Source organism: Poecilia formosa, unplaced genomic scaffold (genome assembly GCF_000485575.1).
Source record: "Poecilia formosa unplaced genomic scaffold, Poecilia_formosa-5.1.2 Scaffold64, whole genome shotgun sequence".
NCBI lineage: Eukaryota > Metazoa > Chordata > Actinopteri > Cyprinodontiformes > Poeciliidae > Poecilia > Poecilia formosa.
In genome coordinates this window covers 2247804-2261518 of record NW_006800003.1, presented here as the reverse complement: position 1 = coordinate 2261518, position 13715 = coordinate 2247804, and the positions used below count along the sequence as shown (strand labels likewise).

The following is a 13715-nucleotide window of genomic DNA, read 5'->3' as shown; positions in this document are numbered from 1 at the left end:
TACATTTATATATTATATATTAACAGCAGTAAAAGTTTCACATGCACATGCATTTATTTAACAACAATCTCATTACATTATTCAAGAAGCTGAGATCCAATTTTGGGAGACATTAATCTCAACAGGTCCTCACCTGACCTGCGCAGAAGTCAGAAAAGGTGTCACGATGCGAATACAACATATTTCTACAGCAAACATATGTTTTTTTTTTTTCCAAACACTGAGAAAGGTTTTGAATGCTATCGCTCTATTTAATGCTGCAAGAGCTGCTTTGCCAAAGAAGGATATGGGAGGGTTATAAAGTGAGGCTTGCTCAGGGTACTGGGTGCATTTCCGCTGGCTGAGCTGCAAGAGGGAGCTAAACAAACATTGCTGTTGTTGCTTCCAAGAGGGGACTGAATATATATTTATATATATAAAAAGAGAAAAAATACAGTGAATTAGAGAGAAATCTCCTCCAATAACCCTCCGGAGGCACAGCGAAGCCAAGTTCTGAAGCATTCTGTGAAGTCACGGAGGGCAGAGAGGTTGTGGAGTACACTTACAGTAGAATAAGAGAAGAATTGATGCAGCTGTGCAACAATCAGCAGAGAAATGTCCCACTGTAGGTGACCAAAGTGCCAGCATGTTGTTTTTTTGTTAGTGCATGAACAATGATTTGTAAAAGTGAAATGTTGGTAGTCGTAATTCTATTATTAGATTAAGCCCCTCCCCAAAAACAAAAACAAACAAAAAAATCATATGTTCATGCTGACTGACTTGATAACATGTGTAAACATTGTAGTTATTATGATATGGCCTAAACATTTAACTCAGATCAACATAATTTATTCCTGGTCTTGAGGGCACCAGCATTTTCTATGGGAGCCCTTTGCTCTGTGTCAACACAGCTGAATTATCAAAGAGGCAGAGCAGCTGTGGCAACACGGGTAGATGCCCAGGGCGGCATTTGGAGAAGGGTGGCATTTGGAGAGGGTTGCACAAGCACCAATTATTTTTTTTTTAAATCTTTGTCCACTGTTACGCCCTGATAGAGTTCATGTTGCATTTTTTTCCATATAAGAAGTTGGCAGCCCCCTTGATAATTAGGTGTTATAATTGTTATGTGGTGGGTGGGGGGTTTTGTGTTGCAGCTCAAATATTCACTCATCACAAAACACATCAAACCCATTCTGTCAGCTAAATACAGGAGAAATCTTGCCTGTTTTGATGAGTCTGCATTTCAGCTTCTATACCCTCAGAAGGAAGGGTCACAATTTGGCATGATCAACATAAAATCATTAACTAATCCTGGTAAAATGGTGTGATGAGGTATTTTTTTTTCTGTCAACTTAGTTCAGCACAGATAAACAACTCAGCCAGTTGAGCATTGAGTCTGATAATGTCCATCTCTTTATTATCCCAATATGTCCATATTCTTTATATTTGATGTCTTTCATATTCTACAGGTATGATCTAGGAAGCAGTAATCTAAAACAAACTTCCATTATTTACGTTCTGATAGTTTCTGGGTCATGTCCATCAAGGGTATTTTTATTTTTTTTTATCACACAAAAGTTCTGAATATTTTGCTGGTTTTCACTAGTCAAACTTTAAAGTCTATCTTCACTGCATTGATGTTGTAGACAAAACAATCCACTCTCTTTCTAGATCCTAGGGATTCTCGAGTTGATAACAGAGATGTCAGCCTCGTCAAAATGGTGCTGTGCGTCATTCCCAATCTATGACAAGGTTTCGTTACACAAGTTGAAAATGAAATTACTGACGATACTCGAGCGTTCTTAAAATTTGAAACATTTGACTAAAATAGTCAGAGAAAAACTTCTCCTCACTTATTATCCCATTGTTATTAATCGCTGCTTGCTAGAAACTATACTTCTCTGTCCTCTCAGCACAACTGGAATGTAATAACCCCTTGCAGACTTGGAAATGAACCACCCTAAAATCACCCACTGCTGTCTGTCAGTCTGCCATGACCCATGTGAAGTCTCGGTCTTCTTTTCAAATAAACATTTCATCACGTTCTTACTTCAGGGGAAACTGGTTCAACAAAAACAGGTCAGTGAGTCAGATGAGCTATCAGGGAAAGACATTTACCTCAAGAGTGTACAGATGTGTGACAGTTGCCACTGTAAATGCTGGAAGTAGGTAACAGCACTACATGGTCCACTTGAATTTATTGCTCCAGGTACTGGCGGCTGGAAATGGGCTGTATTTCACCATTTCTCCTTGAGTGATTAACTGTTTTTTGGTCTTTATGTTAGTTCCTTCAAAAATGCTATTCCTTTTGGTTGGATTTTTCAGTGTAATGCATGACATTACCCCGGTCACTGCACACAAATGCAACACAACACACGCCACAGAAGCACACTGGATCCCCGTCCCAACACTAAAAACAGGATAAGCTCGCCAGCTAAGAAGCCCCAAGCAGCTGGCATGCACCCAGGGTCCAATCGCCCCTACCACCATAAAAACATACATCATTGATTCTGCAACATCAGCCCGGTTGCAAACACCACCAATCGTCACCACCCAACCAACCAAAATGTTAGTGACATTCGAAAAGGGATGCAGTCATGCTGTAACCGTCCTTCCACCTGGCATCATACAACCAGCAACACCGATATTCTCCATTTGCTACGGCAAATGGAGAAGGAAAAAGAGGACAAAGAAGATCAGTGACTTCTTCTGATGAAGGCAACTTTTCATCAGCGGGATACCTGAGGTTTCCTCTTCACCCCAGAATCTAAAGTCCTTACACTGTCTCCCTAAAGTTCGGAGGACAGCCTTTAAAAATGCTTTTAGTGGTTTATAAATCACTTAATGGCTTAGCACCAAAATACACTGTTGCTGTATCAGCCTTCAACAGATCAGTCTACTCTTCATCCAGGACTGAGGCAGGACTCAGTTTTTATGCTCCACTAATATGCTACAACTTCCAGAAAAAAACATGCAAAGGTGCTGGAACTCCGAAGTTGTTTAAATCAATGCCGATGATCACTAATCTAGTCTTGCTTAGAGCTGATTTTGAATAGTAAGTGGAACATGAATAGTTTTAGTCAAGATTGCAACTTTTCGTCACTTCTTTATTTTGCCACTATAATGTAATATTATTTTCTTTTCCTTTTTTTTGTTTTTATCATAAAAAGCATTTTGAATTGCCTTGTTTCTGAAATGTGCTATAAAAATAAAGTTGATGGTTATGGTTATGAGTATAACGATGATAATTTACTTTCACGACAGAACGGAAGATGTTATGGCAGTCCAGCAATCCTGATGTTTCCTAGAAACAGGAATTGTTTCCATAGTTGCTGAAATGATTTCTTATTGGTTTTGATCTGTCTGCTGCCATTCAGTTTAGTAAGAGTATAAATCTAGCAAAGGGCATAAAAAAACCCATCCACATTGTTGTGTTAGATGGTTTTCATTTGTTTTGTTTTTTAAATCAATTTCTCTCAAACAATCTATAAACTATTAACTTACTATAACTTTCTTTCCATAGAAAAAAAGAGGAAAAAAGGAAAAACTCACACAAAACGCAGTATCATCCCAATTTTAAATATAAATATACTGAACACACTTCATAATAAACATTAAGCCAGAACCCTATGGCTTTGTTAAAAATAGACAAGAAATGAAACAATAAAATTAAACATTTTAATACAAGTCCAACACATAAAAAAACGGACTTTACAGCATTAATATCATCGCTGATTTCAAAACTGTCAGTGCTGAAAATGTGATTCTTCCTATTTTTGTACTCTTCAGTATGTCGAATATATGCTACCATTTTACAAAACAACACAAAATTAATATAACTTAAACATACAAAAATGAATAACTTACGGTTTAACTTTTTTTTTTTTTAACATAGTCAAGGTATGATTATGTACACATTAAAAAAAACAAAACACTTTTTTTTTTGCTATTTTAGAAATTTACAAACAATTAAGGTGCACTTGAGTGCCTGAATCCTAAATGAGTGATCGTATCAAAATATAAGCAACATCAATACACATGAAGGAATGTAATAAACCATTAAACTTACATGGTGATATAATTACGTAGGTGTTATCACAGAGCAGATATGTATCAGACTTATGTCTAACATAAATACAAAATATGTGAATAAAATCTGTGAAATGCCCCAAAGGATTGTCATTGATATGACATTGAGGTGAATTAGTGCAGATTAAAACCGAAAACGTACTGCTTGGTATTCCAGGAGGTCTTTCAAAACACAAGTGTTTTTCTGTGCTGACATCAGCCTACAAAAACTATGCCTTTCCAGTCAGCTTTATTTTTAATGCATGCACCATCGTCACAAGAGACTGAAGCCAGAGCTGGATTGTGACAAAAAACGCAGGCCCAGCCGAGACGACTCAACCTTAAGTCGGCAAGTCGTGATATATTGGTGAACTTGGCAAGTCGTAGTTGGCATGAAAACGCTGCAAGTGGAGGTTCCCCTCTAAGGTCAAGCGCTTTGATCCTGTTTGATCAAAACATTTTTTTTGTGTAGGCAGAGCACACACCGTGAAGGTTTGATACCTGTAGCACCAAAGTGAACTGAAATGAGGAGCTGTGATGGCTGCTATGTCCTTAATTACCACATTGTCAATGGGTTTGAATACCACATAAAGTAAGCACTGTTGAAATGACCCATTTGTCATATAAATATATTTATGTATGTCGTCATTTCTAATTTACATAGGATACTGACAAAAAGAGAGCGTGACTCATTTACAGATTAACAAGTCACTAAAATCATCAGGTGCCTTCAGTTGTGTACGTCTTTCCTTAAATAAGCCCATATATACAGAAAAGCATTTTTGCTCAACTGTTGTGCAAATCCTTACTTGATTTAAAACAAAAAAACAATGTCTTTGTGGTACTGTGGGTTGTCGGCTCATGTTGGTAAGGAAGCTTGTGTTTATTTGAACCAGTGCAGGTAGTTGGTCTTGATGCCTGGGAAGCACATATTGTTGCTGCACGATCCCCCGTAGCTGGGAGGGCAGGCGGAACATGGGACGCCAACTTTATAAGGAGCTTCTCCAATCCAGTTACCCCTAAAAAACCAAAAACACTCACAGTTAGGAAAAGGCAATAAAAGTAGTGTGTAAAAGTAGCTGATATTGCATCAGACATTGAGTTATCACCACTACCTAAGGCTTTGTGTTGCCTATAGCACCTTTGTTGCAAGTATGTTTGAATAATATATAATTTTAATGAATCAAACAACTGTACAGTCAATGGTTAAAATAGACAGGGTTCAATGAACAAGACTGAAAACATTCTTAAAAAGCTACTTTTTTATGAGATACACAAGCAATAATGTTAATATTTTGCCAAAAGAGTTAGGTCTTTTTTTTTTTGTTAAGAGTAGAACCTTTTGTAGCAAAAAGATGTTCCCTATCTTCATAAAATGTATACTTGATTTTGTTTTTCTAGTGAGGTTCTGATAATATATGATATCCTACCTGCTGTATCTGTCTTACAAAGATACAGAGGTGTATTTACGCTAGAAGCAAAGGAAGGAGGTGATGAACACTAAAGATCTTCCTGTATGAAACGCTTACAAGGAACAGAAAATGTAAGCAGAAAATATACAAAAAAAGGTTGTTTAAAAAACAAGAAGATAAGATTTTAGATCAGTTATCTCGCTCTAGCAGTTATTGTGAGCTGCACGTGTTCTGCTCTTCATGCAGTTTTGATGAAGAAAGATTATTTGTTGCAAACTCTAACAGTCATAATTGTGATCTTTTTAGGACGATTTATGTTGCTGACAGTGTTGTTACAATCATCAGAAAGCCCATGCTGCAACACCACCTCCTTCCCCCAATTAATATGTAACTGTCTGGATCCGTCACTTTTTCAGCAAACCGAAATTACCTCCTTGACATGTCAGCAAGTTTGTCAAGGGTCTAGTTAGGAAACATTAATTTGATCCAGGCATCTTGGAGCAAGGAAGCAACCAAAAGTCGCAGGACAGTGTCTCTCAAGGACTTGAGTTGCAGACCCATGCATTTAGTAAAAAGGCACAACTAAAAATAAAATGGAAATGTACTCTAATACCTCTCATATTCATTATATACATGTCAAGCAGGAATTATTCACAAACGTCGGACCTTTTAAAGGTGACAACAGTGACTTCTGCTGACAGGAAAGTGGGATTGTATCTAAATGAAATAGCTCTTCTGTACTGTATGTTTCAAACCAGATCATGAGTGAGTCACAAGTTTGACCCTGCGTAGGATCCTATTCAGGAACCTTCATTTTCCTCTGCTAATGCAGGTTACCCTTCATCAGCTTGGGTGGCATTTTTGTAACGCAGCACAGAATATAATGGGCATGCTTCACAAATCAAAAAGACTTTCTGCCATGTGAATAAACGCTAAATCAGATTATGAAATATACCCTCCTCCCCTTTCCTACTTGATGTACAGTGTACTTACTTTGGTGAATAGTTGCAGACTAAATATGTTGCCCTTTTCCACACAGCACCCCATACATTCATATTGTGGCACGTGTGAACAGCACAACCGATTTTGTTAGATGTTGCCCATACCATCTGCAAAAAGCAACAAGAATTTGAGTGAAATCATAGCTGAAGGGGGTTTTATTAGTAAAAATAAATAAATAAATAATAATAATGATGGATATCTTTGTACCTGTGTGTAGTGGGTACACATGGGCCCATAGCACCGAAGAGGGCACCGTGGGTTGCAGTCACGGGGGTATGGAAATGAGTAATCTTTCACTTCATCGTACCAGGGCTTCACCAGCTGGAGGATGGACCGATAGCTGCAAGCAGATTACAGACAAACTGAATGTGTGATCATTTAGCGTTTTTAGAGTGTTTGTAAATGACGATTTGTTATTTTGGTTCCTGTGTTTTCTGTGGTCTTGATCCCATTCTTCCCAAACCACTTAATCTCATCCCATCTAATCCCATCCTGTCACATATGATCTAATCTGACCTGATCTGAGACATTACCTTATTGTTTTCATGTCAACAAACACTGACTTTGTGGTTTCATGGTTAATACATGGACGTGTCCCCTTCACATCTGAAATGCACACCTTAGGAGCCCCTCTCATTTACAATAAAATATAGCTTCCCTCGTGCTGTTTCTATTGCTTCTATTGATCAAGTGGATCTGATTTATTTGCGAATACTTATCCAGCTAAAACTTCACTTTGAGTTTTCCTGGCCACCTAGACAAATCACAGCACCGCATGCGTCCAACATGAACAACAAAGTGAACTGCTAGTGTAGACTGCTGGAAACTAGAAAAGATGCTGTCAGTCCCCTTGACATCTCACAATGTTTAGCTTGTGTCATGGGGTGATAGAGCACTCTAGCTTAACTGTGCAAATGTTTATGGTTAATGCAGTAGAGATGACTGAACTGCAAACATGTCTAAATGTTCTTTGATGGAAAGAAGTCGAACAGGAGAGAGCATGTGGCCTAAGGTCAAGATACACCACTTGCATCCGACTCTCCATGCTCTGATCCTGATAAAAACGCTCTGACTTGATGGAGCGTTCTTGATCAGACTTGCAAGATTGAGTATTCACACAAGAATATATACCAAAAAATCCAGACACCATAAATACAAGCTGGTCCGACAGTTGCCATTTGAACAACCTCAAGCAAGATCGCCGTTTCACCCCTAAATTTATTTCTGTACTTTTGAGCTCCTCTCACTCAGTACGCTGATTTTATGGGAGTAAAAGATTTGACTTTGTACATTCACATAAAGCATATGCATTTTGCTTTTCCACCTGTCTCACTTCCTGTGACCCTCATGACATTCCTGTCAAACTGCTGTGTAGTTCTGACCAAGATAGACCTGGTTTCTGATTTGGCACCACATCCAAAAGAAAATTGTTATGGATGTATGCAGCAGTTAGAAAACATTCAAGTTAAAAGAGGTTCGCAGACCACTAGTGATTCCTCGAAACTCTGTCTCTGACTGTCCAACCAAAAACAGTCCCCAGTGATCAAGTCGGAGCCTGCATGTTAGGAAAAAAAAAATCAGATCAGAATGTGAAGAGTTGGATCCAAACAATGTGTCTTGGCCTTAACTCTAACATGTCCTAATTGGTACATTATGTCATTCTGTCCGATTAAAAATTGGGTCGGATGCCAAATCAGTTCAGGTGTGTTTTACACTTTAGCCACTCCTGCCCCAGCCAGTGTCCCAAACACAATACAAATGCTTCTGGGTTTTTTTACTTCTTTAAATAAAATATCATTCAGAAAGTCTATGTGATAACTGTCACTTTAAATTTTATCTGGTGTTTTGGTGTGTAGAGACAGATGGCACAAAGGTGTTGTTGACTTTATGTTTTACTTAAAATTCTGGACTGCATTTCAATAAAATATAAAAGTTTAGGCTCACATGGAGGGAGCCAAATGAAAACTCAAGACCTACTACAGGCCTGGGCTTTTCGTCTTCATGGGTCATGGCTAAAATGACATTTTGTTGTTGTTGTTGTTATTGTTTATAGAAAGGGTCGCAGAAGCATTCCTATGGCAGCCTGCAGGTCACAGTTCACAAACCTTTAGGAGAACCAAGAAGGAGGCAACGATAAGATGACCATTACTGCTGAGAAAGCGTTCCATCCTGAGAGGAGCAGCAGATGTGAGCAAAGAGAAGTCTAAGGTCACTCACCGTCCTGTCCTGACTGAGAGGTTTTGACCCAGGAACCTGAGAAGATGAGGAGGTCCGTGTTCCCAAAGGCAAGCATGTGCCCAGTCCTCTGCTGTTTTTGCCAAAGTCTCATCCCACACCTAAACACAGAGTCACACGTTGGAGGCAAAGAAATCAATTATAGAAATCCAAAAATAATCAAGCAGGGTTTTCTCTAGACGCATTCTTAAAGCAATGCCATAGTGCCGTCTTGTGACACTCATTGAAAAATGATTTGGAGAACATACCAGAATTTCAAACAGTGGAAAAGGCAAATACTGTTATATTTCAATTGCAGACAATGGAACAGTGAAGAAATGTTTCCAGGTACGATAACATCTGCATTGAAACTACACTTTTTTTGTTTGTTTTTGTTTTTTACTGTAATGTCCAATTTATCACTGCTGTTTTGTCCAAGCAGGACCTGTTTCGACTAAAAGAAAGAAAAAAAATGTTTGAATGAAAGCTTTGACTCACCATGTATTCCATATTGGAGGCGGGAGGAAACACTCTGCCTCTGACTTTGTTGTGGTAATCGAGGATGGCAATCATGTCATTCTGACTAATATATCGCTTCCTTCTGGTTTTGGAAACTGTTTCGCCTTCTCCGTGGCCGCGCGCCGCGCCAAGCCCGGTGATGTTGGCACCTGGCGCGGACGCTGACGCAGCAGGCACGCTCGTTGCCAGCGCACTTGCTCCCCAAGATATGCACAGAAGTAGTAGATCTGTGGCAAATAACTGGAGTTTCATGTTCGATTTCAAGGGAACTGCAGATGGAGTGTTTCTGAAAAACAAACCCACAAAGCAATATTTTAATCTGAGGCACCCAGACAAGCTTATTTTGCCATATGGCAAAGAACATTAAAAAAACTCAAACTCTTTTACCTTTTAAAGAGCGTCGCTACCTCCTGTTGGCTTTGCCAGCGTTGGCAGGGCAGTATCACTCCTAAAGCTTCTGTGACGGATCGCAGTAGAGAGACAAAGCAGCGATGGATTGCTTCTTTGCAGACTTTGTAAGTGTTTCAGGAAGAGTCCGTTTTTGCGGGTTTATATAGTCGATTCCCGCAGTGGACAGTGGAGGAAGTGCGCTTGCCTCAGTGGTAAAACGCACAGCCCCTCCTTGTCACATGAGACGCAACATCATTTTTTTGTGTGTGTGTTTTTCTCCTTTTTTTCCCCAAGAAAACTTGTTTTGGGTGATGAAATGATATTTTATTGAAAATGAGCAAAAGGGGTGTTGCTTAAGCTCACAAAGACAAACATTAATAATGCACAACTTGATCCTTTGGTTTGGTTCATTAGGTTTACAGGCACAAGCTATAACTGAAACATTAAACTAATCTGATTTGTAATGCCTTTCTTCAACCCTTGTTGCGTTTTCAGTCATCGTTAGGTACGGAAATGAAGTTTACTTCCTTCCTTTTTTATATATATTTGGTTTCACATTTTCACTCAGGTGAACATGTGTTTGGGTTTAACAAACCAACGATTCTATTCTGACTGAAAACTCTAAAGTAATATGTATATTTATATCTTGATAACTAATATGGTCACATATTTGGTCATTTCCAATAATGTACAGCGTAAAAAAAAAACCCTGTTTACTCAACTTTTTTTTTTTTTTTTTTTTTTTTTGTCTAAAGTAACAGACTAAGGTAAAGAAATAGGGTTGCTTGACAAGTCCCCCATAACCCAAGAAGAAGTGAGTATAGACAATAAAAGGATGGCTGGTGGAAAATAACGGATAGTGGTTCTAAGAAACTCTATCCGATGCAGAATTATACAAATCAAATGACTCCCAACATTTAAAGTTTTCAGCCAGACAAGGTCGAATGGAGTCTGGACTCCAAAAAGAAACACTGGGGTAGCCCATTAAATGATTTGGAAATTATGAGCTCTGTGAACCATGAATCTCTACTTCAACGTCATCCAACATGTGAAGAGCCATAAATTTCTCAGAGTGCTCAGAATGTGCAAACCACATCGGTAGACTGCCACTGACTGAACATGCAAGTAAACAAACAGGACAACTGACATTACTTTAATTGCATTGTGGCGCAACTCTGCTCACCATCTTGACCATACTTTATGTGAATAAGGTAACACAAAAGGCTGCGTGTCAACATCTTATCATGTAGATGCAGATTAGGTTTCGTCCTTGCACACCAGCTCCTTGTATAAATTAGTGAGTGTTTTCACCTAGATTGATCAGGATGTGGAAATGGAAGGAAGTTATTTTACAAGTAGAATCAACGCAAGTCCTCTTTGTCACATGCCGTACAGTATAAAGATTACACTTGTTCAAAGTGTGGTTTTTAGTTGTGCTGTTTGCCAAGGCAAGGATGCTAAGCCAAGTAAGAAGAAGAAGAAGGAAAAAAAAAACCCTTCTCATGGTTTTCATTGGCAGCTGGAGAAGAAATTAAAGTAACGTGACGCAGAAGCAACGTTCCCTCCCCACTGTTTTTTTTTTTTGCTCTCTCTTTTCTCTTTTTCTCTTTCTTTCTTGATACAGAGAAAACCATCCCAAATAATAATAAAGAAAAAAAAAAACCTTCTTGGAAGTGATGAACTTTTCAGGTGCTGGATTTGCAGTGGAGGGGAATATATATCACTCAAGGGTGGAGCAGGGCAAAGACTTCTCTCCTCGGTTTCACTCCCTCTATACATCTCGGCTTTGCTAAGAATTTCACATGCAGACGGAGCATAAATCATGACAAAATGTTTTGAATACGCTTACTCCCAAAACCAATACCAAATACTTTGTTTGATATGATGCAGTGATGTCCTTTAGTCAAAGATCGTTTGAAACTATTTATGAAAATATCGATAACTAGGATAGTAGTAGATGAATGTGTTTTTAATGGATTGCAAACAGTAAAAGTTTCAAACTTAGCTGTCAGTGTTTTTACTTATTGATAAGAGCTTTTGCCAACAACTCAAGGAGCTTTGTGTTTCCACGTTTCTCTGTGTACCTGTGCAAACACCGCATCTGCTCAGAACTTTGCCTGGTCCTCTCATCTGGGATCAATAATCAACCACCAGCCCAATATGCAGATGCACAAATCTGACCCACTAGTTTGATCACCGCATGGAAATCTATACCAAGCTAGTCTTACTTACTGACGACGTGTTTTAGTTTATGTCAAGCGACGCAGGAGACACAGCAAACGTGTGGAGAGAAGAGTTCTTCTCAGATCAGACCAGAGTTGAACGTCTTGACTGATGAAACACTTTGTTGGAAATCTGATTATCTCCATAAGAAACCATCCCCAAATTGGGAAAACATGACAGTGGCAGTATCATGCTGTGGAGACGTTAATTCTTTGGCAGGGACAGGGAACTGGTCAGAGCTGTATTTACAGTGTGGGCAACATCTTTGAACACGCAGCCACAGCTACAAAGAACTGCTTAGTTCGAATCATTTTTAGTCGCAGTCCAGGCCTAAATCCATTCGTGATATATATCACACTTTTATGAATTCATTTGTAGACCGTGTCGGTTTTTTTCCCAATTTTTTTTTTTTTTTAGAGATTTATAGCTTAAAATCACAATAAACTGTATTAAACAGAATGGTTCCAAAAAGGTTAAAAAAAGAAGAAAAAGTTTCAAGGGCATGAATTCCTTTGCAAGTTTGAAAGGACACCTGTTTCCCAGCCCTTGTCAAAGACAGTGGCTTCAGATTGAAGATTAAAACAGCTGTGAAATAAGTTCACCTACAGCTGGAAAAGCTGGAAGCAGAAATACTGTACATCAAAAGTGAGCATTTCTCCCTCTTTTGTTCCAACAGATGGACACACACAAAATCCTCACGTGCAGTCAGATGATCTCCTCCGTCTGTCTCAGATGGCTGCTCCTCGTTTCTCTGGTGAACCCAGTGACTCCAAGAGGGGCCGAAGAGCTGTTATCATATTATCAGAGGAGTAATTAGAGCATTATTTGGGTTGCATGCTTCTCCGAAAAGGCTTGAGTGTGTTTTGAGAAGGCATTCTTTTTCAGACAGAGCATTTATTTACCTATAATATATCGTTTCAAGTCTCCCTCTGCGCTCTCCCCCCTCCAGAGGCCTCCCTGAATACAAGAATCAATGCCAATACAGCAGAGGGAATGAGGTGCAGTGGTGAGCGGAGGGGAAGGCAAGAGAAGAGACGCGAAACATACAGACTCAGCAAGTGTTTCACGGGTTTTCTCGATGGCAAGAGTGGTTAAAAAAAAACAAACAAAAAAAGAAATGCAGGAAGGATTTAAACCAAATGGAATGGACAAGATTTTAAAAGAATAGGACACTGTTTGCATTTTGTACATAAAGATAAAGTATAGGTAGGATATCCTCAAGTCTTTTTTGTCAAAAGGACAAAAAAATAGCACAAAATGACTTGGACCATTTTTTTTTTTTAGAAAGTGACATCTGTCACCCATGTGGCTCTTGATGAGCTGATTCCAGCCTCAGTTCATTCCTTGTAAAGGTCTCCCAGAGTCTTAAATTCATTTTACCAGTCAATTGTCTTAAGACTGTATCCCTTGTTGCTGGAGCACTTTTTTTCCTTCCACTCAACTTTCTATGAACATCCTGTTCATTCCTAAAGAAGTCATGAAAAAATGCAAACTTTCTTGGTATCAAATGAATTTGCTTCAGAAGGATGACAGAACGGTACCAAAGTATAGGCGGGACTGATTTTTACAATAATTAACTTTCTAAGATATTAGTATTGTTTTCTGATGATCTCAATGAGACCAGATGAGCATTATAAAATGACACCTGGATGGAGGTTTCAGGTTAATATGTGGAGTTTGTGGGCTGAATTTTATACAGTTTCAGCCCTTCTGCATGTTGACAGTGGAAAGAAGAAAATATCCATCATCTCCAGTTTTCGAGAGAAAACGGACTATTAGAGTTGGATATATAGTGCTGGTATTATCTCTCTACCAAGTACACACACCATGGATTTTATGCTTCGAATATTGATTTTACTCTCGTAACTTTTATGTCACAATGTTGTTTTGATGGGTCAAAACTTTAAG

The 13715-nt window shown here is 38.8% G+C and overlaps 1 protein-coding gene across 1 annotated transcript; it reads right to left on the bottom strand.

Moving 5' to 3' along the window:
• Positions 1–3635: 3635 nt before the first annotated feature.
• pi15a (peptidase inhibitor 15a) lies at positions 3636–9751 on the bottom strand. The gene is made up of 6 exons (XM_007554617.2): positions 9582–9751; positions 9174–9480; positions 8679–8797; positions 6669–6801; positions 6453–6568; positions 3636–5066 (listed from the first exon to the last, which is right to left on the bottom strand). The coding sequence occupies exons 2-6, from the start codon at positions 9444–9446 to the stop codon at positions 4931–4933; spliced, it is 777 nt and encodes a 258-aa protein (XP_007554679.1). The 5' UTR covers positions 9447–9480; positions 9582–9751; the 3' UTR covers positions 3636–4930.
• Positions 9752–13715: the final 3964 nt, after the last annotated feature.